At 45.3% G+C, this 25,454-nt stretch overlaps 1 protein-coding gene and 1 long non-coding RNA gene across 9 annotated transcripts in view; one reads left to right on the forward strand and one right to left on the reverse strand.

Moving 5' to 3' along the window:
- The window catches only part of LOC120744620 (BAH and coiled-coil domain-containing protein 1), a 61,235-nt gene that overhangs the window by 8,047 nt on the left and 27,734 nt on the right, over positions 1–25,454 (forward strand). For 7 of the 8 annotated variants that reach the window (XM_040049153.1, XM_040049165.1, XM_040049161.1 and 4 more), the window contains exon 3: positions 21,279–21,461. In XM_040049153.1, the coding sequence (XP_039905087.1) occupies positions 21,279–21,461 (183 nt within the window). Of the gene's footprint in view, positions 1–14,776; positions 16,421–21,278; positions 21,462–25,454 lie in introns of those variants that run through there. The other variant, XM_040049167.1, reaches the window with a different exon arrangement.
- LOC120744664 lies at positions 194–14,775 on the reverse strand. The gene is made up of 3 exons (XR_005698430.1): positions 14,658–14,775; positions 8,685–8,690; positions 194–205 (listed from the first exon to the last, which is right to left on the reverse strand). It is a non-coding gene; the product is annotated as an uncharacterized LOC120744664 (long non-coding RNA).

Raw genomic sequence — 25,454 nt, forward strand, 5'->3', positions numbered from 1 at the left:
AACATACATTTTGAATATAGTGAGCATTGTATTAAAAGGCTACTTGTACACAGGGGCCACTATAGTTGATGTGCAGTGACAGAGCATGGGTCTTAGGCCAAGTTCTATTTGGCTTTACGCTACGGCTCTGCAAAACAGAGTGAGAACCATGGCCTGTTGTTGGGCTCGTTTGTGGATTGTTGTGATATAACACAGTTCAGACATGCTGTCAGTGGAGTCCCCCTGAATAGTGGAGGTGTTGCTTGGCATCCTACACCTGGCTGAAATAGCACCTTGCCCTGTGCAGCTGCCATCTGTCACCTTCCCCTGACACTGCGGCCCCCCCTGGAAATCCAACTGACTGGCAAGGGCAGTCAACTGTCTGTGAAAGGGTAAGCCCCTTACATATTTGCAAATACCTTTGCTTGCAAGAGTAACAAGACTTTAGGTGTATCTGTATCATTAAAAAGAATTTTTTTTTACTAATGATTTAAGTGATCATGAAAAAATATTAGCATCTAAATCAGCCACTGAGTGTAATAAATTTAAAGTTCTATTATTTAAATTTTGTTGCTTATCAGCAAAACTGTTCACACAAAGTGAACACTTTGGGTAGAGAAAAAAAAAGGATCTGGCTTTGCAAGAGGATTTTGGTTAACTGGTGGCCATGTTACCTCAGATACAGGCTCTTGACTCAGTCCGCTACCCAAACCACACCATGTGGCATGATGCCACAGAACCCTTGCCTTGAGCTTGGGGCGTGTACACAGGACAAACACAAAGGAGTCCCATGGGTGACGGTGACTACCAGGGTAATACCTTCCTGTATTGGATTTCAGGGCATTGGATTTCAAAACCCTCTCATGTATTTTTACACTCAATGTGAGGAAGTGAAAAGTTAATTGACGAATCCAACGAAGCCACGATGAACAGGCACGCACATATGCATGCACGCAAAAAATAATGGAAATAAAAGTGTTGTTGCCTGCTTAAATAGACTGATAGGTTTGCCCAAAGCCAACCGCTGCTATTTTGTTTGTGATTCAGATCTCTCTCTGCCCCCTCATGCTCCCTCCCTCTCTCTTCTAGTATCAGGCTGCTTCTCATCAGGCAGCCCCAGGCCCACCTCAGCGCATGGCCGTATTGCATGTGACAGCTGTTAGACATTATTAACGGCTCAAGCAGAAAATCCAGATTACTGTTTTTTAATTTCAGTTTTATTATTGTAATCGTTCAGTGAAAAGAACAAAAAAAACCAAAAAAAAATAGGGGGGCCCTTTTGTTGTTAGCAGATTTGCGGTCAGTGACAATACTGCAAGCACACGAGTGTTATGAATGTGTGTGTGGTTATGTTTGGGTTGGTGGGTGGGTTTGCGTGTGTGTTTGTGTGTCTTGGGGTAGTGTTCTCCAGACAAACCACCCCACCCCACTAGAGCTGAGGCACCCCGTGGTTGGCTGTAAAGCCTAGACAGGTGCATTGTTAACCCTCTAACGTCTGAGCCTGTCTCTGCTGGATCTGATGTTAGTTCTCTGGCAGAATTGAATGCCACTTGGTGCGGCATGTGTAGCAGTCCCAGTTTGTGCTGCATTCACAGGAAACAGCATGCTGCTCTAATGGCGTGTTCTTTCTCCGCACAAATTAGGAGTTTTGAAAATGACAGTTTTTCGGGGTAGCTGTGCAGGCTTCACTTTCTGCTTCAGCACTAACATGTTGTAATGTCTGGATTTTTATTTTGAAACAACGATACAATTCAGCAACTGCTATGGTTTTTCTCTAGAGTTTGTCTTTATTTCCTTCACTTTCTATTTTCTGGATTCTGAGCTTCCCTTACTCAAATGACTGTAATCTATAAATGATAGTGTGCGGCAAACTGGTAGAAAAACTTTACCCACGATTCGAAGTCTGCCAGTGAAGAGAAGCAGGTGTTTGTGATGTACAGTACCATTCAATAAGATGTTCCACTTAGTATATGCAAAAAAGAAAATTGCCATTAAATATACAAGCCGTATGCCTCTGAAGAGTGTGTCAGCCCTTTTGTGAGAAAACAAAGATTAGCATCAGGAATTCCATTTTAATAAGTCTCTTGGGAATATCCAACCAGATGCCAAGTCCTCAATCCAAAAGGGACTTGTTGCACTTTCTGTCTCTCTCGCTCTGTTTTTTCCACCCTCTGTCTTGGTCTCTCTCTCTTGCATGAATATCCTGAGCTCTGCCTGACACTGATCAGAACCCCCCCAAAAACTTCTTCCTCCCCTTCTGCTTTCTGTTCAAATCACTCGTTTTGCACCATAAATTCTCTCATGCCTACACGTTTGTTCTTTGATGATCCATGTCATACCCTTTCTGCTCCTCCCTGAAGCTTCCCCACATCCTCCATTTCCCCCGCCCTTTTCATATTCCCCCCCCCCCCCCCACACCACCACCAGTTCCTCAAAATGGATTGTTTTGTTGCCCTCTACCTCTTTCTGCATATTTTCCCCCTGCCCCCTCTGCCTGATGTGACCACTAGGCTACACTGCCTCCTCTCTCTCTGATACAGTATGCATCCCGTGGATCCGGGGTAAATGACTGGCTTTGCAGCAACAGATGTGCGTACGTCTGCTGTCGCTGCTTTGCAGTAAGGTTTTTCCTCTTGCCATGCGTGCCCACTGACCTCCCCTCTGGTGTTAGCGAGTTAAGGTTACTTTGTTTCCTCGAGAAAGAAAAAAAAAAAACGGACAGAGAGAGGGATGTGACGGCAAGTCTGGATGCACACTTGTCAAATGCTGTCATACACTTGCTGGTGCATTACAAATACATACGCATAAAAAACAGCATGTACACACTTGCGTATGCACACACACACACACACACAGCATAAGCACGTCATGCAGACTCACACATCTTCCTTCCCAGGAGGCCATGGGGCCAGTGGGACAGAGCAAGCTTGAGAGTCTGGTTCATCTGTTTACATCTAATTATAGAAACAGGGCTATTTCTGCAACCACTACTCCAGCTTTTTTCATATTCTAGAGTGAGAGAGAGAAGGAGGGAGGGAGGGAGGAAGACAGTTGGGGAGTAGGAATAAAAGGAAGGTGTGAGAGAGAGACGAAGAGAGAGAGAGAAGAAAGAGGGAAAAAAACAAAGCCTTGACAGCCTTTTCTCACAATGGTGAGCGGTTATCTCATCCCCTCAGCACTGCTACAGTCTGCAGTGTCTCAGTACAGTACAACAGGACAGGGAGGGGGAGAGTGTCTTGTATTGTAAGCCCTCTCATCCTCATGTAACATGAATGTGCAAATTTATGAGAAACAAGCAACAGCAAAACAAAGCAATCGCTGTTTTCTGTTTTTTCTTTCTTTTCTTTCCCCCCTTATTCATTAGCCTTGACAGTCACCCCAATAAAAGAGAATAAATTCTGCACCCGTGCCCTGTAGGCTTGTAGTTTGACCCAGTGGAGAGCGCCGTCCATCCAAAACAGTCCAAACAAAACGAAGTAAGAGTTGATGTTGGGGATTAACGTTGTATAAAATGTATCTAGTATTAAAGAGACAGGGCCAGTGCTGTAGTTAATCCTCAAGCTTGGTGGCTGACACCCAGCTGAGTGGCTGCAGTTTGCCGGTGGGGCTGGAGCGGGGGAGGCACTGGGCTTCCTGCCTGGGGATGCCAGGTGAGAGCCAGATCAGGCCAGGGATGTGCCTCTTTTTGGTTTTGGGGGGGGGGGCAGTCAGGCTGCAGCCTCTTGCAGGTGTTTTCATTACAAAAAAAAAAAGAGGAAGAAGAAGAAAAAGAAAAGAGGCTGAATGCACAGCCTGTGGGATGCAACTTGAGACAGGTTCTTCCCATCCCCCCACCCTAATACATAAACTCCTACATAATGGAAATGCTTGCTTGCATACACCAAACTGCCACCACCCACTCCTTTTCCTTTATTCTCAGACGTGGCAGGTAAATTAATTGGCTGCCAGCGTGTAACATATATGCCGAGATAAAGGTGCTCTGTCTGGCCGAGGTGTAGCGTAACGACCGTAATGATAGCTCCATTGTGCTTATGTTTAGGGGGGTAGTTAGCGGCACAGCTAGCAGGGTCGTTGCCGGAGGGCTGGATAGCCTCTGATTAATAGTGGGGAATGCTTTGAAGTGACACCCAAGTGCACCCGCTCACAGGCTAATGGCAATGCCATCGGTATAGGGAGTGCTCCCTCTTCCTCAGTCTTCATTAGCTAAGTTTCCCCAGTACTCTCTCGCCACCCACGCCTTACATGCTTGCCTCTTATATAGACAGCCTTTAGGAACACTTACGTGTTTTATTCTTGCAGTTGTTTCGTGGTTTCGCTGTCATTTCTCATTCACATTTGTGTAAGGAGTTTTTTTTTTTTAAGGCATCGAACAAAAGCAAAGAAGAGGCCTTTACTCACAGAGTTTCACCACGAAGGTGAACTGTGTCACAGCCTAAAGACTCATGGGATTCATGTGGCACAAGTGGGACATGGCAGGGGACTGTTCCCAGGATCCACTTTGATCTGGCATGCTGACGGACGAGCTACAGCTGTGGATGTGTGTGTGTTGTAGCAGGGAGGCAGGGTTGGGTCTGTCAGCTGTTGCAGTAAAGTAAACTATTAGTGGTGGGAGAAGGCAGCGATTCCAGTGAAGAATTAGAACCAGTTCTAATTGCAGTGAGGTTGGGCTATGATTACATGCTGGCTAATGCACTGACAGACCTCTTACTTGGCTGGCTCTCAGAAAGCTGCTGAAATGGCTCAATGCCTTTTGGTTATACAGCATAATGGGAGGGTGTGTGAACACACTTGTGTGTGTGTGTGTGTTTGGTATGTGTGGGTGGCTGCCTGTGTGTATCTCTGATTAAACTTGCTTTTAAGGAGTGGGGTTTTTTGTGCTTTTTGCATGTTTTTCCGCAAGTTTTTGCATACTTGTGCATTTTCTGTTTGATAGCTGTGCTCTGCTTGTTTCTTGAGTGCCTGTCATTATTTGTAGTAGAAGCAACTTTTCTTTCCAAATCAAAACTCAGCTGGCACAACTGTCTCTGAACAGTACAGAAGAAGTGTGTTTTAGTGTGTTTTGAGTTTTTGTGTGTATGCCTCTGTTGTATTTGTGTGTGTGTCTGTGTATGCCCATGGGAAACGGCAATCAAAGGAGCCGTGTGGTGTAGAGATCGTATGAAAGGAGTGAGAGAGGAAACAGAGTGGCAGGCAGCTGAGAGGGCAGCATGTGGGGGTGGACAGGGGGCTGATGCAGGTGCCTAATTCTACCTCATCTCTGGGCATTTTATATTCCATCCATCTCTCTCTTCTCCAGTTCTTTATGGGGCTGCTGGTTGATAAATCCACCTGCTTCAATTACATTGCTGATTAGCGGGTATGTCTGAATAATAGCACACAGATGGATTTATACATTGTAAGCCTGTTGCTGAAGTAATCAGGTAGGACTTTTAAGAAGCTGTGCTTATTTTTCACCTCATAATTTGAATTATAATTAGGATTTTGTGTGTGTGTGTGTGTGTGTGTGTGTGTGTGTGTGTGTGTGTGTGTGTGTGTGTGTGTGTGTGTGTGTGTGTTTATTCAGGTGTGAAGGCTTCTTTCCCTTCTACAAGAAGCTCAGCAGTAAAGTGCTTAAAATCACATGATATTCCTTGCATATGGCCTGACAGTTATGGGAAATATCTGCTGTTTCTTCTTCAGACCCTTAGGCCTGTGTTGTCTGTTTTTTATCTAGGCAGAAAAAATACAGACATCATTGTGGTTTCTCTGAGCTCTGGAGGTCAGAGAAAACATTCAACAGAGTCACAGGAATTTTCTAGTGTGTATCTGTGCTGATTACTTACTGGTTTAGTCGTGGCTCTTACATAGACTGGTGTGTTTCAAGGATTACTCACGGGATCACATGAGAGATCTTCAAGAGGCATTTTCATACAGCAGGGACCCCAAATGCAACCCCAACAACAGTCCACTGATGATTACCAATCATAAATGTGTCATGTGTATGTTTATTCGTGTGTGGTTGTTAGGAAACAAAATGGGATGAGTTTGAGTTTAATAATTCATGTACAAGATCAGTAACGTGTCGGCTAAGCAGTGAGGTATGAGGAGCGAATTGGTCATCCTTGGTAACAGGGTATTGCGAGACTAGAATAATCTGTACACATGGAAACTGGATGGATAAATACCACGTGTATAGCGGTAAAGTAGGCAGCTGTGTGGGAAGCAGAGGATTGTTGGGAAGAGTGGAACATGTGAGGGTTGTGCAGATGTCTGTTATTTTAGAGAGCAAATTTTCTTTAAGCTATGAGGTCCACAGTGTATTAACTCTATGTGTGTGTGTGTGTGTGTGTGTGTGTGTGTGTGTGTGACTAAATGCGTGTATCCCTGTTTGACAGATCTTATTTCAGAAAGTGGAGCTGCTTTGAGGATCAATACTGACATGCTGACTGCACTCGTGCACATGCACGACACACATACACACACTTTTTTTGGGCTCAGTGTCTCATCTGTCAGTTGTCAGTTTTCTCCAGCTCCATGGGTTCTCTTTCGAGCTAGGCAGATGGCGAACACTCAGAATGAAAGCAGATCCTAAGTCCTTTTGGATCTCCATCAGTCTCTGGGACCATCCTGCACAGGGCTCAAGTTTCTCAAGCACCGGCTGAGCCTTCCCGGCGCTCCAAACCAGCCATTTCGTCACCTTGCTTTACCCAGCTCACGTATGTCGAGTGTAACGGCGGTTCTTTTAAGTCTCGCATCCAGCAGCAGTCCACATTAACTCACACAAGCGCTGAAGCTAAAAAGGCTGCTGACAGTTGCTCCCATTGCTTACTCCACCTCCTCCCTACCAGTTCAACAGATACCTAATCCCAGTAGGGTATCTATGCCCCTCTGCTCTTCCAGCTTCTCACCAAGTGTGTAGCCCTGCACTGCATGCATTAACCAAGTTCACCAAAGGGCATATTTCCCCACACTGGTCCATGTCTCTTACCTGAAGGAGCAGCTGCACTTCAGGGTCTACCAGCCTGTATGTTTTTATTTGAGAATGAGCAGGATTCATTACAGCACGCTTGCTTGGACTTGCTTTTGTTTGAAGGCCGCCCTGCACCTAACTGCAAGAGATTTTTATGAGGCACGGTTCTGAGCCAGTCAGCCAGGCTGCTGTGCCACAGATTGGTGGGGAGCAGTGCCATCCCACCACATACACCATCTGGGAGATTGTGCGGAGAGGAAGGGAGAAAGTTTGTGTTCTTTTGATTATGCACATATGTTTGTGTAGGTTTGTATTTGTGAACATGCAAAGGGAGAATGGTGGTTAGAGCTACTTGTGAAAGTATTTTTTTTTTAAAAAGGGGGGAAAAAGTTTGTCTTTTTTAAAAAAAAAATTAAGGTGGACCTTATACTGCCCCTGCCCACATCTTGTGATTTATGGGCTTGTGAAGGAAATCTCTCATTTGCCACTTTTCATCTTTTTTTTTTCATGTCATTTTTTTCTCTCACTCCGTCTCAGTGGAATTCAGTTTTTCTCCAGATCTTTCACTGTTTCCACAAAGCAGCAATAGAATAAGAGAGAATAAGGGAGAAAGGGAAGCGAAAAGGACGGCAGCCAGAAGGAAGCCGTAGTCCTTTTTTGCGATTGGTTTAAAACCGTGTTGAATAAAAGCCTTGTCGTAGCGGATATGCTTCAAGTAAATATTCATAGGTGTTGACATGCCAGCGTAACGTATTGTGTTTGTGGCAAGCAGGCATGTCGGTATGCAGTGTATACTTTCTGCTTGTAAATAATTCAAAACACTTGTTATGGTGCTGTTCCCGCTGCATTGTGGTTGGAGCATCATTGTTGACACTAATAAATGAAAAAAATGTGTTTGCATCTTTTGTGCAACTTTATATGGAGAACACTGCTGGCCACGGGGCTGAATGTAACTGGTTTTTGCTGCTAATATCTGCCGGTGAGCACATTACCACACTGAGGTCGCAGTCGGGTCAACTGCAGTCTGGAGCTTTTAGTGTTGGTGTGCATGTGAATGTACATTTATCATGTCTTTATGTGGACCTTACTCACTCAGGTGCTAGCTATAAATCTAGCTCACCCTTTCCTGGCCTGGTGAGGACACAGCAGGAGCCGATGGGGGTTCACCTTTTTTCTTTTCTTTTACAAACATGGGGGGGGGGGGGGGGGGGGGTATAGGAGGCCAAAGGGTTAGACGGGAAGAGAAGAAGAGAAGAGAGATAAATGAGGGAGGGGGCTTAATGAGAGCCCTGACTCACATGATTATGGGACTGGCTGATAGAAATCAGGATCTTTCTCAAAGAAGTCAATTAACCCCCTCCCCCTACTCTAATTATGCATGGATTGCTCCACTGGCTCTTTACTGATAGGGCTGCTCAGCACAGCTCAATATGCAGACTCATGCTGCCTGAGTCTGTGTTGTGAGAAGCATTTGTCAAGCTTTTTTTTTTTCAGTCTGCTAGCAGCCTGCTTTAAACTCAGGGTTTTTCAAAGTCATTTGTTACCCCCATTCTACTCCTCTTTACTCACCTGCCAGGCAGACAGTCAGTCAGTACCAGGCAGTGCCAGTAGGGGGCTCCACTCTCAGGAGGATTCTGGTTATTAGCGTATTAGTAACTAGATGATGACTGAACTCTGTGGTCAGAGTAAATAAGCAATGTTGTAGAATGTCAACACGACCAGGCGGCTCCTTCACAGCACCCAGTGTTGACATAACTGCTCTCTTATCTGAGGAGAGCAAAGCCCATCGCCACAATAGAAAGCTATGCCAGATCAAATACAGTAAAGGCTAGAAACCACACTCTCCAAAACACAAATCCATACTCACACAGTGGCTGTGAGGGAATGCGGTGCATGTGGTAATACATACAGCACAAAACAATGGATAAAGCTGCGGTCCCAGCACAGGTTATTCGTTCTGCTAGACTGTCTGGTTTTCATGTTAACCCATTAAAATAATGGGGTGTTTAGGGTGCTGGCAGTCTGCGTAAAGAACCTGGACTCTGCTGTTATTGCTCAGCTTGGTAACGAATCAGTCTGACAGTCATAAAACACGCTTTGCCATTAAGCATCAGTGAATGAGCGGTTTAAGGTGAAGTGACAACTAATAGTTGTCTCAAAAAAAAAAGCAGAAGAAAACAAAGGACGCAGGGGAGAGAGGACGCAAAAAGAAAGATGTCCGTGTTTTGATTTTCAAAATCTGTGTTTAAGCACCTGTGTCACATTTGCGATCTCTGTGTCAAAACATTTCAGGAGACCTTCTTCCCCTCATTGCCTCACAGCACCCTAATAACTCTTCTTTAGTCTGCTTCCTCGCCGCTTCCCCTCCACACGCCGCCCCTCCTCTCCATTATGGCCTCTGCCAGATCTAGACGGCGCTTGGCTCACACTGGCGTTATGATAACCTGCTGAAAGCTGTTGCTCTCCTGTGAGCATGCAGACTCCCAGCCGAGGTTTCCCTGCATCACTTTTCCCTCGTGTTCTCCGGTCAACCCCACAGCTATGACTTGCTTCATTTGTTTCATACATTCACCAAATCATTGCATGAGTTCAGACCTTTCATATAAATTTTGGCTTTCTGACCCAGCATAGGGGCTGATATATTTTATGGCCACCAATGTTAAGCATAAATTAAAGAAAAATAAGAATAGGTGTCAAAGGAGCTTGCAAAGAAAAGCATCTGGACTTCTTTAAGTTGCTTGAAGACGTTTCACCTCTCATCCGAGAAGCTTCTTCAGTTCTAAGGTCTTCAGTTCTTCTCGGATGAGAGGTGAAACGTCTTCAAGCAACTTAAAGAAGTCCAGATGCTTTTCTTTGCAAGCTCCTTTGACTACGATGACCTGGATGACTGAGAACCTTCACAGACAAGAATAGGTGTACTCTTCAAAGTAACTTTAATAGTTACTCAGGGATACTGAGTTTTTATTTGAAACCTAAAACACTGCTAGTATAGAAGTATTAGACATGGCCAGTTGGAAAACATTTTTTTTAACTTGCAGGTTTATAACTTTTCAGTATTTAGTGGTGTTTTTGTGTGACTTGTCAGTAAGTGTGTGTGATTGGAAGGATCTGCTAAGGCAAACCAAACAAGCAGCTGCAACACATCTGTTGGCTTCGATCAGATGCTGCAAGCCTGTTGTAAGCCCACAAGGTCTGTTCCCTTCTTCTCTGCTATTTCTTTTATACATATGTGTGTGTGTGTGTCCCAGACAAATACAGAGGGGAGGATAACACATGATGGCCCATAATGCCCCTCCAACATACTAAATGCGATCACTGTAAAAGTAATGGAAGACTGCAGTGGTAGCTGTTCATCCACACAGACAGGAATGAGCAGCTGATCTAGAAAAAACAATCCCCCTTCCTCCTCCGTGGTTTGACCTTGTATTTTTGCCTCTTCCACAATGAGTCGTTAAAGCCGTCAAGATAACCAGCTGGAGAGCAGAGGAGGCTAAGGTAGGTCATGGCAGGTCAGGGAACAGGAGGGGAGACAAGAGGCATTTAAATTTGTGGGGTTTTTTGTCTTTGCTGCTGCCTTGTTCTGTGTTACACTTCATCTGCTGATGTTTGTGCAATGATGAGCTCCGTTCTTTTGTAATGATGACAGGAAATGCTCTTAATTTTACTCATTTCTGCCTTTGTGGCTGCAGATGTTGAGCAGACACCGGCAGCAGCATTCCATAGATGACCGGTGTCAAGAGTTATCGCAAGATATAACTCATCTTTAAAGGCCAGTTTGGCAGCGTGATTTGGCTAAATTCGTGCATTTGAAAGTGCAGATGGATAAAGTGGGAGAGGAAGTGGTTATCTCCATGAGTCGAGAAGAGTCTTGTCATTATGGCTAAGACGTTTGGTAACAAGAGAAGTCAAGGTGATGCATGTGAGATTATACACTGTGTTCTTTACAAGGTGATACTGTATAATGTTTGGCCTTGGCTACCCAGGTGCCTCGCTTCCCCTTGTCTGTAGGTTATCAGAACAAAACTCCTTGCATTTGTCTTAGCCGAACGCTACAAGAATTAAACATTTTTCCTTTGTTCCCCCTGTGAACCAACAGCAAATTACATTCAGGGCTGCAGAAAGACCTTGGACTGGCTGGTGCAGCGGTTCCCGGCTCTGTTATCTGCACTGTTCTGCTCTGTGCCTCTGACAGGCTACATCAAAAAGAGAGAAGCCAGAGCAGGGAGCTGCCTTCTGTTTCTTTCACAGACATCAGACTTTATCATATTACAGGACAATCCAAGAGAACTTGGAGGACAGCAGCAACGTAGTGACTCCAACCAGACCCCTGATGTCCAGGACTGCTCTGCATGACCTAAATGAGGTGCCAGGCTACAGACGGAGGGAGGGAGAGAAGATGGGAAGACTAGGGAGAACAGGACATTCCGACGAGTCCTCGTTGCCGTTTGAATGCTAGGATGTTGATTTATGGGTGACTCTGATATAGGGAGGGGCTAACCCCATAAAACAAGATGTTCATTACACTTTTGGACCTTGTGAACACTGATGGACAAACAAGAGCAGAGAAACGGAGCGCAAATGGGACAAGAGAGTGGGAGGAAAAGTGATTTTAAAGAGAAAAAAAACTGAAAATGAAGAGAAAGTGTTTCCATTTTGAAGCATGTGGCTGACGCCAACTGAGGGAAGAGACCGAGGTGATGAGGGAGGACAGAAATATGGAACTGAGCAGCAGGGGGATGGAGGGAGAGTGATGTGGGATGATGGAGAGGGTGTGAGGACGGAAAAGGAAAACTGAGAAGGGGAATGAGTGATGGGGCTCGAAGGAGCAAATGGAGAAGAAGGGATGAAAGTGAAAAAGGGAAGACAGCAGGCAAAATTTGCCCCAATGAATTGAGCTGCTTGCAGATTTATGTGGTGTTGTGGTTATCATTGTGCATGAACCAAAAGGAGATGGGGAGACTCGAGCAATGCGACGCCCAAGCGTGAGCGTGCGTTTATCTGTGTATGCATTGCAGCGCACTTTTATTCTCCCTCAGCACGTTGCCCATGTCTCCTCCAAAGCAAACTAACTTCTGAATTTGACAGAACCCTCGCCTGTGGTGAGGTAACATCCACCAACATCCACACTACACTTTTCCAAAGTCTATCTACCTAGCACTGCTGGTTGAGAGAAGAGAGGATTAGACCACCCAGGACTGGGTAGTCAAAGCACCGCTTTGATGTGGCACGAGCATATGTGCAGTGCATGGGTACAATCTCTGCTAAAACACACTCGCAAAACACAGTTTTACTGCCTCCTGTGCGGCATCATTACTCCTCGTCAGTGGAGCGGTGGGATGCTCAAAAAGAGAAGGAGAGGGAGAGCGAGAGAGACGCAGCCACCTCCTGTGCCAGGCACTGCCAGGCTGAAATGCTGGAGCCGTATGGTCACCCCGAGGGAGGGGAAACCTGCCCGGTCTAACCACATCTCAATTAACCAATTAAGTTCAAAAGTTAACAGGGTACTAATTAGAGAATAGTGCTGAATCCTTGTTTTAATCTCTCTTTTTTCCCCACTACGAGGCATGTCTGTGTCCGTGACCTGGCTGGCTGAGCTTTGCCTGCGTCGGCTGAAACATGGCACGCAAGCTGCCGTTAGTCACCCATCCATCCCCATGGCCAGAACATAAAACCAATGGATTTAGAAGGATCAGTCATCAGCTGTAAAACAAACCAGATTCAGAGCATTCCATCTGATCTTTCCAGTGAAACAGGAGGACCATGAAAATCCCATTTTTGGATCTAGAGTTTTCAGAGACCTGTGAGTGAATATTCACAAATGAAGGATAGTTTTTAGTCATAGCTAACGTGGCTGTTTCCTGCTCATCCGGCTTGTATTTGTTCCTGCAGATGGGCTTTAATGGATGCCAAATGGGAGGTTTAGTGCCTCACTATTGGCCTGTTGGAGTCTCTTTTTAACACCATCATATTAAATGACTTGCGTTTAGGACTCGAGGCAACGGCGTGCTCCTGTCGTTGACAATATGCCTCGGGCAGAAAGTGTTTGTAACACACCGCTAAAAGTATAAATTTTATCCCCGCATTAAAGGAGGAGAAGAGGGGCTGCTATATTGGCTGCTACCACCAATAAAAAGATATGTGGGCTGTATGACACAATTGTAGTAAGGCGGCTTTGAGCCCCGGAGCCAAACATGGTGTGTTTAGAATCAGGCTGACAGCTCGATATAGAGAGAGGTGAGAAAGCCTTCTTTGACTCTGCTCTGCTTTCTAACAGGGAATTATTATTTTTTCTGTCTGTTTGTTTTTTGGGATTTGGGGAGTGGTGGTATTTAATGACCCATGCAATTCAAGCTCCTGAATGATTGGTAGGATGATTAGCTGTTTGTATTTCTGAGTGTGTGCGTGTGTGAATGAAGAAGAGGCTGAATAAGTCTTGGATGTCAGAAAGCAGTTTGAGGGGTGAAGGACTCCCTTGTCGTATGCGAGGCCCTGGAGGATTCCTCCCCTCTTCCTCTCTTCCTCCTCCTCCCTTGTTCGCCCCCTGAATCTCATCTCTTCCTCTGTGAGATCCACAATGCTGGGAAGAAATGTGTCATTAACAGGGGAGACCAAAATAATGTTTATGGGCTCAAGCAGCACTGAAATCATTTTCCATATCAGTGCAACTGCATGGGCCCTGTGGGGGAGTAAATCTGATTTTCTCCTCCCTGTGCCAATGGGAAACATCATGGGAAAGAAAACAGATTGGATTGTTAGAGAGATGGCCTGACGCAGCTGTGGGCGGCTCTTTTTGTGTTTGGGTGTGCTGCTGCTGTGTGCGTATATCATAAAGACAGGATCAACCAGAGAAGGGAAGAGAAGGCAAAATAAAAATGTGGATGTTAGCGTGAATGTGTGGATGAGAGAACGAGCCCCACTATGGGAATCGCAATTTCATGCCTCGGGAATAAAGAGCTGGGATGCAACAAATGACCCTCGTGGAACAATGGGTCAGTTAACAAGCACAACCACCAGTTTGGTCTGGACACATCAAATGTCCTGTAGAAGTTACAAGGAGTAAAGTACTTCCAACTAAATCTGATGCCTTTTATGCCGGTTCCATAAGAAACATTTGCATTTTATCCACGTAGCCAAGAGGGGAAAAAAAGGAATAGGTTTAGTAAAGCGTGGAGGGAAGTTTAATAAAGTAAAATGCTGACGGAAATAACTATGTGCTTTGAGAGAAAACACTTCGTAATGAGAAAACTGCTTGAGTAATTTGCACTTCCTGTTACATCATGAACACTTAAGTTCTCACAGAAAGGACAGAAATGAGCAAAAGCAGAATGCGGTGATTTCGTGTTGTGGTTTTCTTGTATGTTCTCTTAAATCTCTGTTGTGGGACTAGGTAAAGAGAGTGTGCATGTGTGGGTGAGTATAAAAGGAAGGTAATGGGCCTTGAGCTCATTTGGCCTGGCCTGGTGCTGTTGCTGTTTCGAATCTGTCCTCCCACCTTCCGTGTCCCGGACCTGGAATGTCTGCTTGTTCTCCACAGATGAGGCCAGTGACTCAGCAAACAACTGCACTTTCACATGGCTCACAGCAAGCACGCTTAAACAAGGGTCTAAGTGATGAGCCCAAACCTTTGCCTGAGGCTATTAATATTTTAATAGCATTAAACAGTGAGTAGCATTAAACCTTAGCACTGCACTTTACCCTTCATCGCCCCGCTCTTACCCCAGTTTTTTACTCCGCTCTAGCTCTCACCTGCAATCTTCACCGCTTAGCACGATCTCACTTTGACAGTCAGATGTCTGATTGTCTCTTAAACAACACTTCCTGGCCCGCTCCCCAGAAAATAGCCATGAAATTTCAGTCTGTCTTCTTTATTTACTTTGCCCATAACACACCTCTTCAGCAGGAACTCTATCAGACATTGCTATCTCTTTCTGTTGGCCCCCTCCTGCCCCTCATACCAGTGTTGGCACAGCGGCTATGGAACTGAAGAGGAAGCTCCTTTTTGATAAAAATAAACCTTTCTGAAAAAGAGCTTCATGAATGATTAATTGTGATAAACATGACGAGCTGTACTCCTTGAAATGGCAGCCTGGCCAGGTACCTAGACACATGTGACGCTGGCTTTTGCAGTTTTGCAAACTGCTGTATAAACAGTGAAAAGGTTCGAGGAGTAGAATAGATAAAGAGAGACACTGGTGGCATGTGTGCACATTTTCTCCCGTTTTCTCTTTAGCGTGGCATGTGTGGCTCCATTGTTATGTTCGGGCTCCCTGCCAAACTTGAGTGAGCCAGTTGGTCTAATTTGTTTAGGATTAGAATCTCTTATCCATATCATGTCGACTTCTATATTGTATAAACAGCTGGGTGAAGTGGCAGGGGTTCTTCAGCTGACCTCCCAAGGCCAATTTTATTTGCATTGTACTCATGCAAAGAATTCCCAGAATCCCTTTTACCCCGTCATCACTTCAGTAGTGAGAGAGTGGCTGACCACGAAGCCACTCAGCAAACACAGGCTGTCAACTTGAGCGAGACGACCACCATACGGATGCACAATCGCACACACAAAGGATCACATATGTTCATAAACGCACACACACATACTCCCACACGCTCTCTGCTGATTTCACTTTGAAAGTTTCTCACAGTTCCTCGGTCTCTTATCTACTCTAAACTCTCACCCCTTTCCCCTCCTCTGGATGTTGCATGTAGTAACGAGGCTTTCTCACTCTCTTTCGCCATCCATTCTTATAACTGGTTCTCTTTCTCCCACCCCCACACTGACCACATCCACTAAACTCACTCCACAGGCACGCAGTGTGGAGAGTGTTGGAGGCGTCCGCTGCTGGCACTTTCCCCCACCCCTGCACTGGGCCCAGGTCCAGGACTGGACTGCCTGCTCGCTCTCTCACTCTTTCTCTCCCTCACTTCAGTATACTTCTGATCCTCCTGCAGTAGCCCACTCCCCCAGTCCCACCATCAAGCCTGACATCGACACAGAAAGAAAAAAGTCAGGGAGGTGGGAGTTTGTAAAGCAGGGGGCAAGTTAAGAAGAGGAAGGGGAAAAAAACTTGCTACAGTTGTTTCTGAAGTGAGGAGGAATTTGGCTACCAGTTGCACTAATGTTTTCAAGATGACTTTGACTGTTTGAAGGAAATCCCCCCACTTTAGTAGCCATTTGAAATTCCATCTGTGTTTTATTGTGAGGAAGTAGGTGCTGGGTTAGTCAGCGGCCCTCCAGGGTAGCAGTGCAGTCTGTCTGGGGCTGCTGATGTGTACAGTTGCCCAATCCAGTCTGTGTTACTGGAGGGTCAAAAACTAAGTCCTGTGTTTGAGTGAATGTGTGTGTGTGGAAAGTCTGGCTGGCTTCTCCTTGGGCGTCTGAATTCCTGGGCAGAACATGGAACTACATTAGTAGGAAACTCTGATGAAAAAGACACTGAAGTGGGAGTGAAGTTCGCTTACCAACGAGCATCCTGCTCAGTATGTTTTTACTTGGTAAGTAACTCTTCAAATGTCTGTTTCTTCCTTGCTGTTTCCTACTTTCATAGTGGGTTCTTTTGTAAACAAATGCTAAAGAAACAAGCTGCTACAATTTACAGCTAAACACAGAAATTCTTAAATGTCTGATGTAATATAAAACCTAGCTTACCAGTATATGTTCTGTCGCGTTTCTTTCTGTGGTAAAGCAGTGCCAGTAACTAGCAGCTCCTGGAAGAAGTACATTTATATTTATTTTCCCTTGAATCACCAATCTGATGTTAATTTCATTCATTTAAGACAAGAAGGGGAGTGTGTATTTTCTGTCAGAGGACATGACTGAGAGAGTGAGAGAGAGTACGTGGGCTATGATTATTCAGGGTGTGTTGAGGAACCTGGCTGCCACATGGCACTGACCGTTCACTGAGCGACCTAAACTGCTCACAGACTCTCTGATACGAGCTCTTATAAACTGGTTGTGTGTCTGTGTGTTTTTATTCTCTGGCATTTCTTCTTCTGCTTCTTCCCTCCACTCTGTGGCACTTGGTGATCACTGAGCTGTGGAGAGCAGGTTGATGCAGTCACATCTGCAATTTTCTTTCCGTCTCTCTTCTCCTCGCGTCACCATCACTCTCACTTCTCATTGTGCGTCTGGCTTCTTTGTCTAGACGACACGTCCATCCGTCCCTTCGGGCTGCGGTCTGTGAATAAGACGGAGGGCTTTAGACTGCCTTGGCTTGTTTTTCAAGAGCAGACAGAGAAATATGATCCAAGGTGAAATAAATGTACTTCTTCTTCTTCTTCTTCTTCTTCTTCTTCTTAGAGGCGTAGTTGTAGATCCCCATGTGCTCCCTCACATGCTCATAAACACAAGCGCATGTGGATGGGCGTCTGCCTCTTCAGGAGAAATTTTTGATCTGATTCCCAGCGTTGAAAAGAACAAGATGTTGTGGGTGGGTGCTTGTTGTCTTCCTAGCTTTTTTTTTTCCTTTTACCCCATCACTTTGTGGTCCACATGCAGATGAGATTGTATTATGCCTCGTCAAGGCCCCAAATTACCCCGAGTCGTATGATGACATCACATCCCTCCCCTCAACTTGACAATTGAAACCTGTTTAAATTCACTGGACGAGTGTGTGTTTGATTGCAACTGTGACCTAAGTGGGGTTTCAAGGTAGACTGGCTGTTCTTGCTGAGCAGCATGCTGACCAACTGCATCTGCCCACTGCTGTTGTAATGGCTCGTATTCAGCCTCCTTGCCTCGAGCGCTGTTTCTCTTTCGTTCCCATGACAACTGGGCCTTCGTTCTCCTAGCTACGCCTCCCTGCCTGCTGCTCACTCCGTGCCGCCCTCAGGGGCCCATGCCTGGGCCCACATTATTGTGTGTGCATGCATGTATATTTTTGTTGTTGCACGCAAACTGGTCTCCTTCACCCTTGCACACCAACGCCGGAGCAAAACAGTAGCACTAGTTAACACCTCCACCTCCGGAGGTTCTGCGGCATTTGTGTTTGTTTCTCTGGATCTATGTGAACACAACTGTGTGAGTTTGAGTGTTGGGATGTGGTGTTGAGATGTCAGGAAGGGAGGTGGGTTTCCCCTTATCCCGGTGTCCCCTTCTCCTTTAATTCCCTAATAGGATTAATCTTCATCTCTGTCAGGGATCGGTGCCGATTAGGATGCACATGACCCGATTTTCTTAAGAGCGCATACAACTGCACTGCTGGCTCCACTTAGGAACTGGAGAAATAAATAAACACAGTTTAGAGAAAACACACAGGCGCAGAAAACATAACTTTTACAAGGAGGCGGTGGAGCAACGGCTAAGTCACTATTTATTACACCACTAAAACTGTAATAGTAAGTCGAGCAGTGGTGCCGTCATGGCTCAGACTTTTATTCCACTTGTTCTGCACTGCTTTAGTTGGCATCCAAAGTGAAAGAAAGGTGAAAAACCAGCCCACTTTTATAACCTATGTGCTTTCTCACCGACACCTCTGATTCATTAGGATTTAAATGGGTTCAGGGAGGGCATTGTATTAACGCAGCGTGAGTGGAGTTTGTGTTTTCTAAACAAGAGTATAAAAATTTGAAAAAAAAAAAAAAAAGCAGGAATTTGTGTGGCGTCATGCACAGCATACTTTCAGTAGGAGGCAAATATAACACTAAGGGAGAGGTTATTTAGTGTGATTGACAGGTTGAGGAGTCTGCCAACCACTAACTCTCACCTGCTACAGTTTACATCAGAGCGGTGCTCAGTCCTTCACCAAGTGAAGATGCCACGGCCAAACTGGACCACTGGAAGGTCTGATTCGGTTGTGCTGTGGGAAGGGCTTGTGGTTTGATTTGATCCAAGACCCTTCTGAGGTTTTCATTCAATCCCTTTCTCCCTGAACACAGGCTTAAACTTCAAAGATCTCCTTGCCCGACATCTACACATCCCCTTTTTAATGTATTGTCCTTCTCCTTTCCTTGTCTTTCTGGCAGAGGCTCTCTCCTCACTGTGTTAAGAGGGGCTTTGCAGCCTCTCTCTGTCACTCTATGTCTCTCTCACCCTTTCTCCCTCTCTCACTCTGAGGCAAGGCTGTTAATAATGCAGGAGGATTAGCTGATTTATGTGAGCCGGAGGCACTGAGGAAAGCTGGGGTTCCTGGGGGCGACAGGCAGAAGAGGGGAGGGGGGGCAATGAGTGTGCAGCATGGAGGGCGGTGACATACAGGAGCCCGACGTGTCTGGATGATGAAGGTTGGATGTGTGCCTGGTGAGCATGCTGGCCATAATCCACCCACCCACCCCCCACCTCCACTGGCCCCCCGACACCCACTCTGAACTCCGCAGAACCGTGCCAGGAGCCCTCCACAGGGACCAAGTGATAGGAGGTGGCAGCAGAGGGGAATGGGGACTGATACAGAGCAAAAGGAGAACAGCATGGATAGTGTAGCATGTGACCAGGCTACTTGACAGTGTCTCCCATCAACATGTGAAATGTTGCTATAGACAATCGAAATCTGATTAAATAGAAGATTTTTGCTACCATGTGATTTAGGAGATGTAGTCTCATTATTTTGTTCCAATGTTTTGTTATTAGAAGTGGATCTAAATAAAAACCTCCAGCCCAATTTTACAGGCTTAGACTAAGATAACCTGATAATCCAGATAATCTATGGCAAAAGAGAAATGAATCACAACACACTTTGGCTTCATTTCTTTCTGTGATCAAATTTCAGAGACCTCCAAGAGTGTCGCTGCATCCACATGCGCACAAACACACACACACACACGCAGGATTGGTTGTAAGGTAGTTTTTCGAGGCAGGGCGCTGTAAGGTTGGGGATCGTGGGGGATTTCCACCTGTCTGGGGTGGTGGTACCAAGTGTGACAGAGGTGCTTTTGTACGTGTTGTGTGTTTGTGCGCGCACGCCTCTGCATGCTTCTGTGCTCTGGCCTATGAGCCATAGGCTATTCGGTGCAAAAGCGAGAAGCAGACTGATGGGTTTATCCCTGCTGTCTGCCCAGAGGATGTGCTCACTCACTGGCTGGCTGATTAAGGCTCCCACACAATTGTTCTCACACTCCCAGAAAAAGAAAAAAAAAAGGATCGATGCATGTTTGGACTGATTCATGCTCCAAGAAAATCAAATCACTCAGCATTCCTTGGGAGATCAGCTTGTCATAAGAGGCTCATAATGAATTTCTACTGTGTCGCTCTCCCCGTGTTTTGGTGTGCGCGATATACAATACACTAATGTGTGTCTGAGCATGTATCTGCATGTGTGCTCTCATACAGGCAACTTCATACATATGCATGAGACTTCACGGTGGTGTGACTTGGGGGAAATGAATGCGCAAAGAGCCGGGCACCCGGGCCCCCCGCTCAAGTGCACTGGCGGGCGCGTAATGGGAATGCAATTTAAGCAGTGGTTAATCAGTGTGTTTTCTCCAGCTTGCCCAGCAATGCATAATAGACAATCAGCCCCCAGTCATACGGGCGTTGCTACAAATGGTCAATTACTCATCATAGTCTTGTTAAACACACAGTTCAGCCAGCCAGGGACAGATTGCTCTGCTGGTGCCATTATTATGGTAAAGAACAAAGCAAAGCAATGCTAGAAACAGGGAAAGAGGGAGGGAAGGAAGAGACAATGAGGATTTGGAAGAGGCATGGTGTATTTCTGCACATCAAAATGGGACAGAGGAGGGAACGAGAAGAGTGAAGACAGCTTTTGTAACAAAGCAGGAGGAAGGAAAAAGGAGTGAAACACCGAAATGGAACCAGAGAAGAAAGAAGAGCACGGGATTGTCAGCGTCACGCAGAGAAAAAGCAAGACTGAAAGAAAACCAGACAGAGAGGAGGTGAAATGGAGCAAAGCAATAAAAGAGATTGAGGGCATGAAAGTGAGAGATGGAGAGCACAAGATAATGGAGGGAGGGAGAGAAATTGAGAAAGGGACACTGGGGAGCAGGAGCAAAAGTGTGTGAGAGCGAGAGGGAGAGAGCCTGAGAAAGTGTGTACTCAGCTGTGAGATGAGACCTCTGTCTGCCCATGGGGAGAGGTGGTGTGAGGGGAGAGAAGACGAGGGAAGAGGACTCTGCTGACAGTGAGGGGGAGGAGAGTCTCACACTTTCTCTCTGTCACACACATACGCTCTCTCACTCATTCAGCCTCTCCCGAGAGCAGCGATCACATTTGCCTGGCTTAATGATTCTACCAAAAAAAGAGAAGAAAAATATGTATATATGAGTGGGCCTCACACTGAGATGCAAAGCTTTTCTTTTTGTTTTTCCTTTTTAGTCACACTCACTGTCCCAGTGTACACACACTCCCAATTCTAACCATTCTTCTCTCTCCTTACCTTTTGTTCCTGTGGGAATGCAGGCAGTGGATTGATGGGCAATTCTTCTGCCTCCTTCATGGGGACCTTTCTGGCCAGTAGTCTGGGTTCCCCTCCTTCCCACCCGTCTCATCCCTCCCGGCCGCCCTCCTCGCCCTCTTCGCCCTCCTTCCGTGGCGGACCCCACTCGAGCGCCTCGCAAATCTGGTTTCCCCATTCGCATGAAGGTACCTCAAATCACACATGTACACAAACACACAGCCACAGCCCCTCATCTGACCGCACCATCTGGATGAGGTGATATTTATGTCCTGGCATTATTGGAGGCAGCTTTGCACGGTGTATTGTTACTCTGATATTGTATATTTTTGTGTCGCGCTAGGTTTGCACCAAAGTACGGCTTGTAATCGTCTGGGCTCCAACCCTTTTATTTATGCACTAAAATAGGCCCACACCCAGCATGTTTGGGATAGAGCACTGTGCCACGGTTTTCTGGATACAGACACAGGGTTAAAAGTTCAGCCACAGAATCTTGCGGTATTCGATTCATGTCAGCAGGAATGTCACTCAGGGCCCTCTGAAGCAGCACATGCGACTGTGTGCCAGTAAAAAAAAAAAAAAAAAGTTGCAGTGATTGCAGAGCTTTCAGCCGGTGTCTCCATCACAGTCTTAAAAAGATGGTTCCCACCAATCAGAATTACTAAACCCTTACTCGACACACACGCACATACACTCACAAACCAACTTCAACACCTCATATTCTGTCTCGATACAGCCAGGAAGTCAGATAACGATAAAGCTGAGGGATTAATGAAGTTGGGTGTTTCAGGAATTAATTGGGGTGACAGATAAACACAAGACAAATCATCTTATTAATATATTAACGTAAGGTCAGCTTTTCTGTGTCTTCACCTTCAGATTTACATCTTGCTAATTACGCACTGTGATGGCCACCTAAAATTACCTGGTGAATCACAATCCTGGATGGACTCTTGTTATTTCAGCCCCCTGGTTATAATATATTTATTATCTAAGAATAGCCCAGATGTTATCGGTGGGGAGACCAGTGGGAAGTGTTTCGTTTCTCTTTTTTTTTTTTTTTTAAATTTGTGGTCACTCATCAGCGGCACCCCACCTGCATGTTATGTGTCCAGGGATGATTAAGTGGATTACAGCTGAAATGCTGTATAGTCATGAAGATTGTTAAGTCATATGATATCTCCCAGCAACTTCCTTGCTCTGATGCCCCGGGCACCAGGCCGCTGACTCAGTGGACAGATGCTACACCAGATTAAACTCTAGACTCCTCCAAGATATTAGCTCCGGCGTCAGCCCAATCTCAGACATTTCCCTCCAAACTCATTTTGTAAGCATCAGTGTTTCCTTTATCTTATACTTTCTAGGTTTCATTGTCAAACACTTTCTTCTTGTGGAAAAGTAAAATAATATTAAGAGTGATGAAGATAATGCCAAGCCTAATAAAAGTAATGGAGGTGATTATGACTGGGATTATTACTCAGTTGGCAATGGAGGCCATTATCTCTATTGCAGTTTAATTGCATATAACGCACTAAGAGCATGATTGAATCCAGACTGTTCATCAACCACATTCAGCTGTTCCCTCCTCAAGATAATTGCATATTGTCTTTTTCCTGTTTTGCATAAAAAGCAAGTCATCGAAATGAGCGGCACAATTACCCAGACTCTCGCCTTCTCTCTCCGGGTGTCAGCAGAACCCCACCAGCATCAGAGCAGGCATTGACTTGTGCTTGTGTCGGTGCATTAGTGTTTCGCTTGTAACCTCAAAGAAGTGCTGTGTTTTTATTTTTTTTTTCTTCTTCTTCTTTTTCTCTGTTTTTAAAGTGGCTGCTTGCGTGCATATCTAAGCAAAGCAGTTCAAATTTGTATTCGAAAACGATTTTACGATTCGCACGTTTCTGGCATATACCTGTCATTGCGCGGAACGTCTTTGTTTCCGCTATTCCTCTGACACATTTTTCTACAGATTAAAAGCCCGAAATCTATCACGTAACAAGCAGATGAGAACAATTATCTCCTTTGCTTGCTAACTAGTCACTTAGTGGGGATAAACAATGGACTGTGGCTATATGGAGCAGGCTAATCACATTTATTTTTTATTACTCCTATTTGGTGAGTCAATTAAGAATTAATTCCTCTTTTCAATATAATAAGTTTTGCGGGCATTTGAAATGAGTTGGTGATAAAGAAAAGCCACATAAAATGTAAGATGGATATTATTTTTGCTCCATTAAGCCCGGAGAAAACAGCAAAAATGTTCAGAAATGCAGCATTCTTCCAAGGTTTCAGCACCCAGATGTACCAGCATTACACTTCTTTTACTGATTATGCGGGCTGTTACAAAAATTTGAATATTTTAACCTTATGCATTGACCCTAAACATATCCATGGAAACGCCCCTACTTTGGCTACTAAAGTAACAAAATATCCCATCGCAAACTTTCAACCTCAGTTTCTCAGGTTGGCTAAACTAAGAGGGAAAAAAAGGTCTCTCAACTTCAGCTGCCCTGGCATGGGCAGTAGTCTGGACGTGCTCTCCTGTCAGTTTAGGCTCCTTTAAATGACACTGGCGGTAAGGATAACTTTGGCAAAGGCATTTTTTTTCTTTTTTAACACAACAGTCTTTTGTTGACTTTTGGTTAAAGATTTATTGTTTTGGGAAAAGGAAAGTGTACAGCCAGTCTAACAAATTCTAGGATATTTCTGTAAGGTCACAGCAACAAGACCCAAACCATTAGTGGCTTTCATGACGTCAGAGGAGTTAACAGAGATTAAAGGAAGTTTTTGTTTCAGAATCTCTTCTTGCCAGCTACAGCAGCAGCCATTGTATGTTACCACAAGGAATTGTCTGTTTTTTTTCCTTTGCTGAGCTGAGCAGTGCTGTGAGCTCACTGTCACAGAGACGGAGTCTTAGTATACGGCTACGGATGCAAGAAGAAGGGTGGGTCGGTGGTGGGGGGACACAAAAACAGGGGCAGATGCAGTGTAGTGAATGTTTCAGTAAATGTAAAATGTTTTCACAACACCTGTTAAAATAAATTAGGCCCACCGAGCTTTTGAAAGATTTATTTTCATGTCTGGGACTGTTTGAATAAACCCCACTGAATCGACTGAGTGGAAAAATGACAAAAAAAATAAATAAAAAAAATAAAAATGACCAAAAGAGGAGAAAAAAGGGTGGGGAGTGGGTAAAGAATAAAAAGAAAACCTGCCGACTCCTCGCAGTCCCGAGGCCAGCTGGCCAGGGTCCAAATGACTTCTTAAGTTATGCCAAAAATAATCGCAGTCTCATATCTTTGTCCACACATATAAACACACGCATGCACGCACACACAGAGTTGCCTGCACACACCTGTCTAATCCACTTCTGTTTGGTACGCCTTTCCAAGCCTATCTTCAGTTGTCCATCTTTCCTTCTGTGAGCAGTTGCTTGCTTTTCCTTTTGTAGGATTTAAGCTGCACCCCCCGCCTCTCCTCTTCCTTACTCCTGCTTCTTTCATTCTCTCTCTCCCTCTCTCTCTCCTGTGCCAGTCTGCATCCCTTCCTTTCAATTAGTCAAACCTGAAGAGATCCACCACAGTACTGCCCCTCCTCCGCCAAACATCTCTCGTCTCCTCTCCTCTTCTCCTCCCTCTTCTGTGTCTTGATGGTTCTGTCACTTTTTTCTCAATTAGCGGACCTGACAGGCAGCTCAGGCTGCTCCTCCTCTCCTCTCGGTCTTCCTGTGGCGTGCTCTCTCTCTCTCCGTCCTTCTATCTCCTCGTCTCTGACGCGTTACAGCCACCTCCCTGGAGAAAATAGAATTTTCATTTATGTTATTTTTTTTCTTCTATCAAAAGTGGTGAAAGCCTTATCAGTAACTGAATGTCTTCAGAGAAGGTGTAAGAGGACTGGTATTGTGCTAGTGAGAAACCGCCTCTAAAGCAGCAGGAATAATTCTCCTCTGCCTCTAGGTGCTGTTCTATATCTAACCCCCTTCTTTGTCCTCCCTGTTGGCCTGCTTCTCTCAACCCACCATGTTGCGAGAAATACCTTCAGAACTTCTAGAAATCCCTCCTTGGGATGCAGCTCTGTTTGTTCTGCCTCTCACCCCTGCTCTGCCGGTGGAAAGGAGGGCATGCGCTGTGAACTCCCCTCTGCCATTCACTTGCTGATGCTGGCGTGTTTATGTGTGAGTGTGC

Source organism: Simochromis diagramma, unplaced genomic scaffold (assembly GCF_900408965.1).
Source record: "Simochromis diagramma unplaced genomic scaffold, fSimDia1.1 OVJJ01000321.1, whole genome shotgun sequence".
Lineage (NCBI taxonomy): Eukaryota > Metazoa > Chordata > Actinopteri > Cichliformes > Cichlidae > Simochromis > Simochromis diagramma.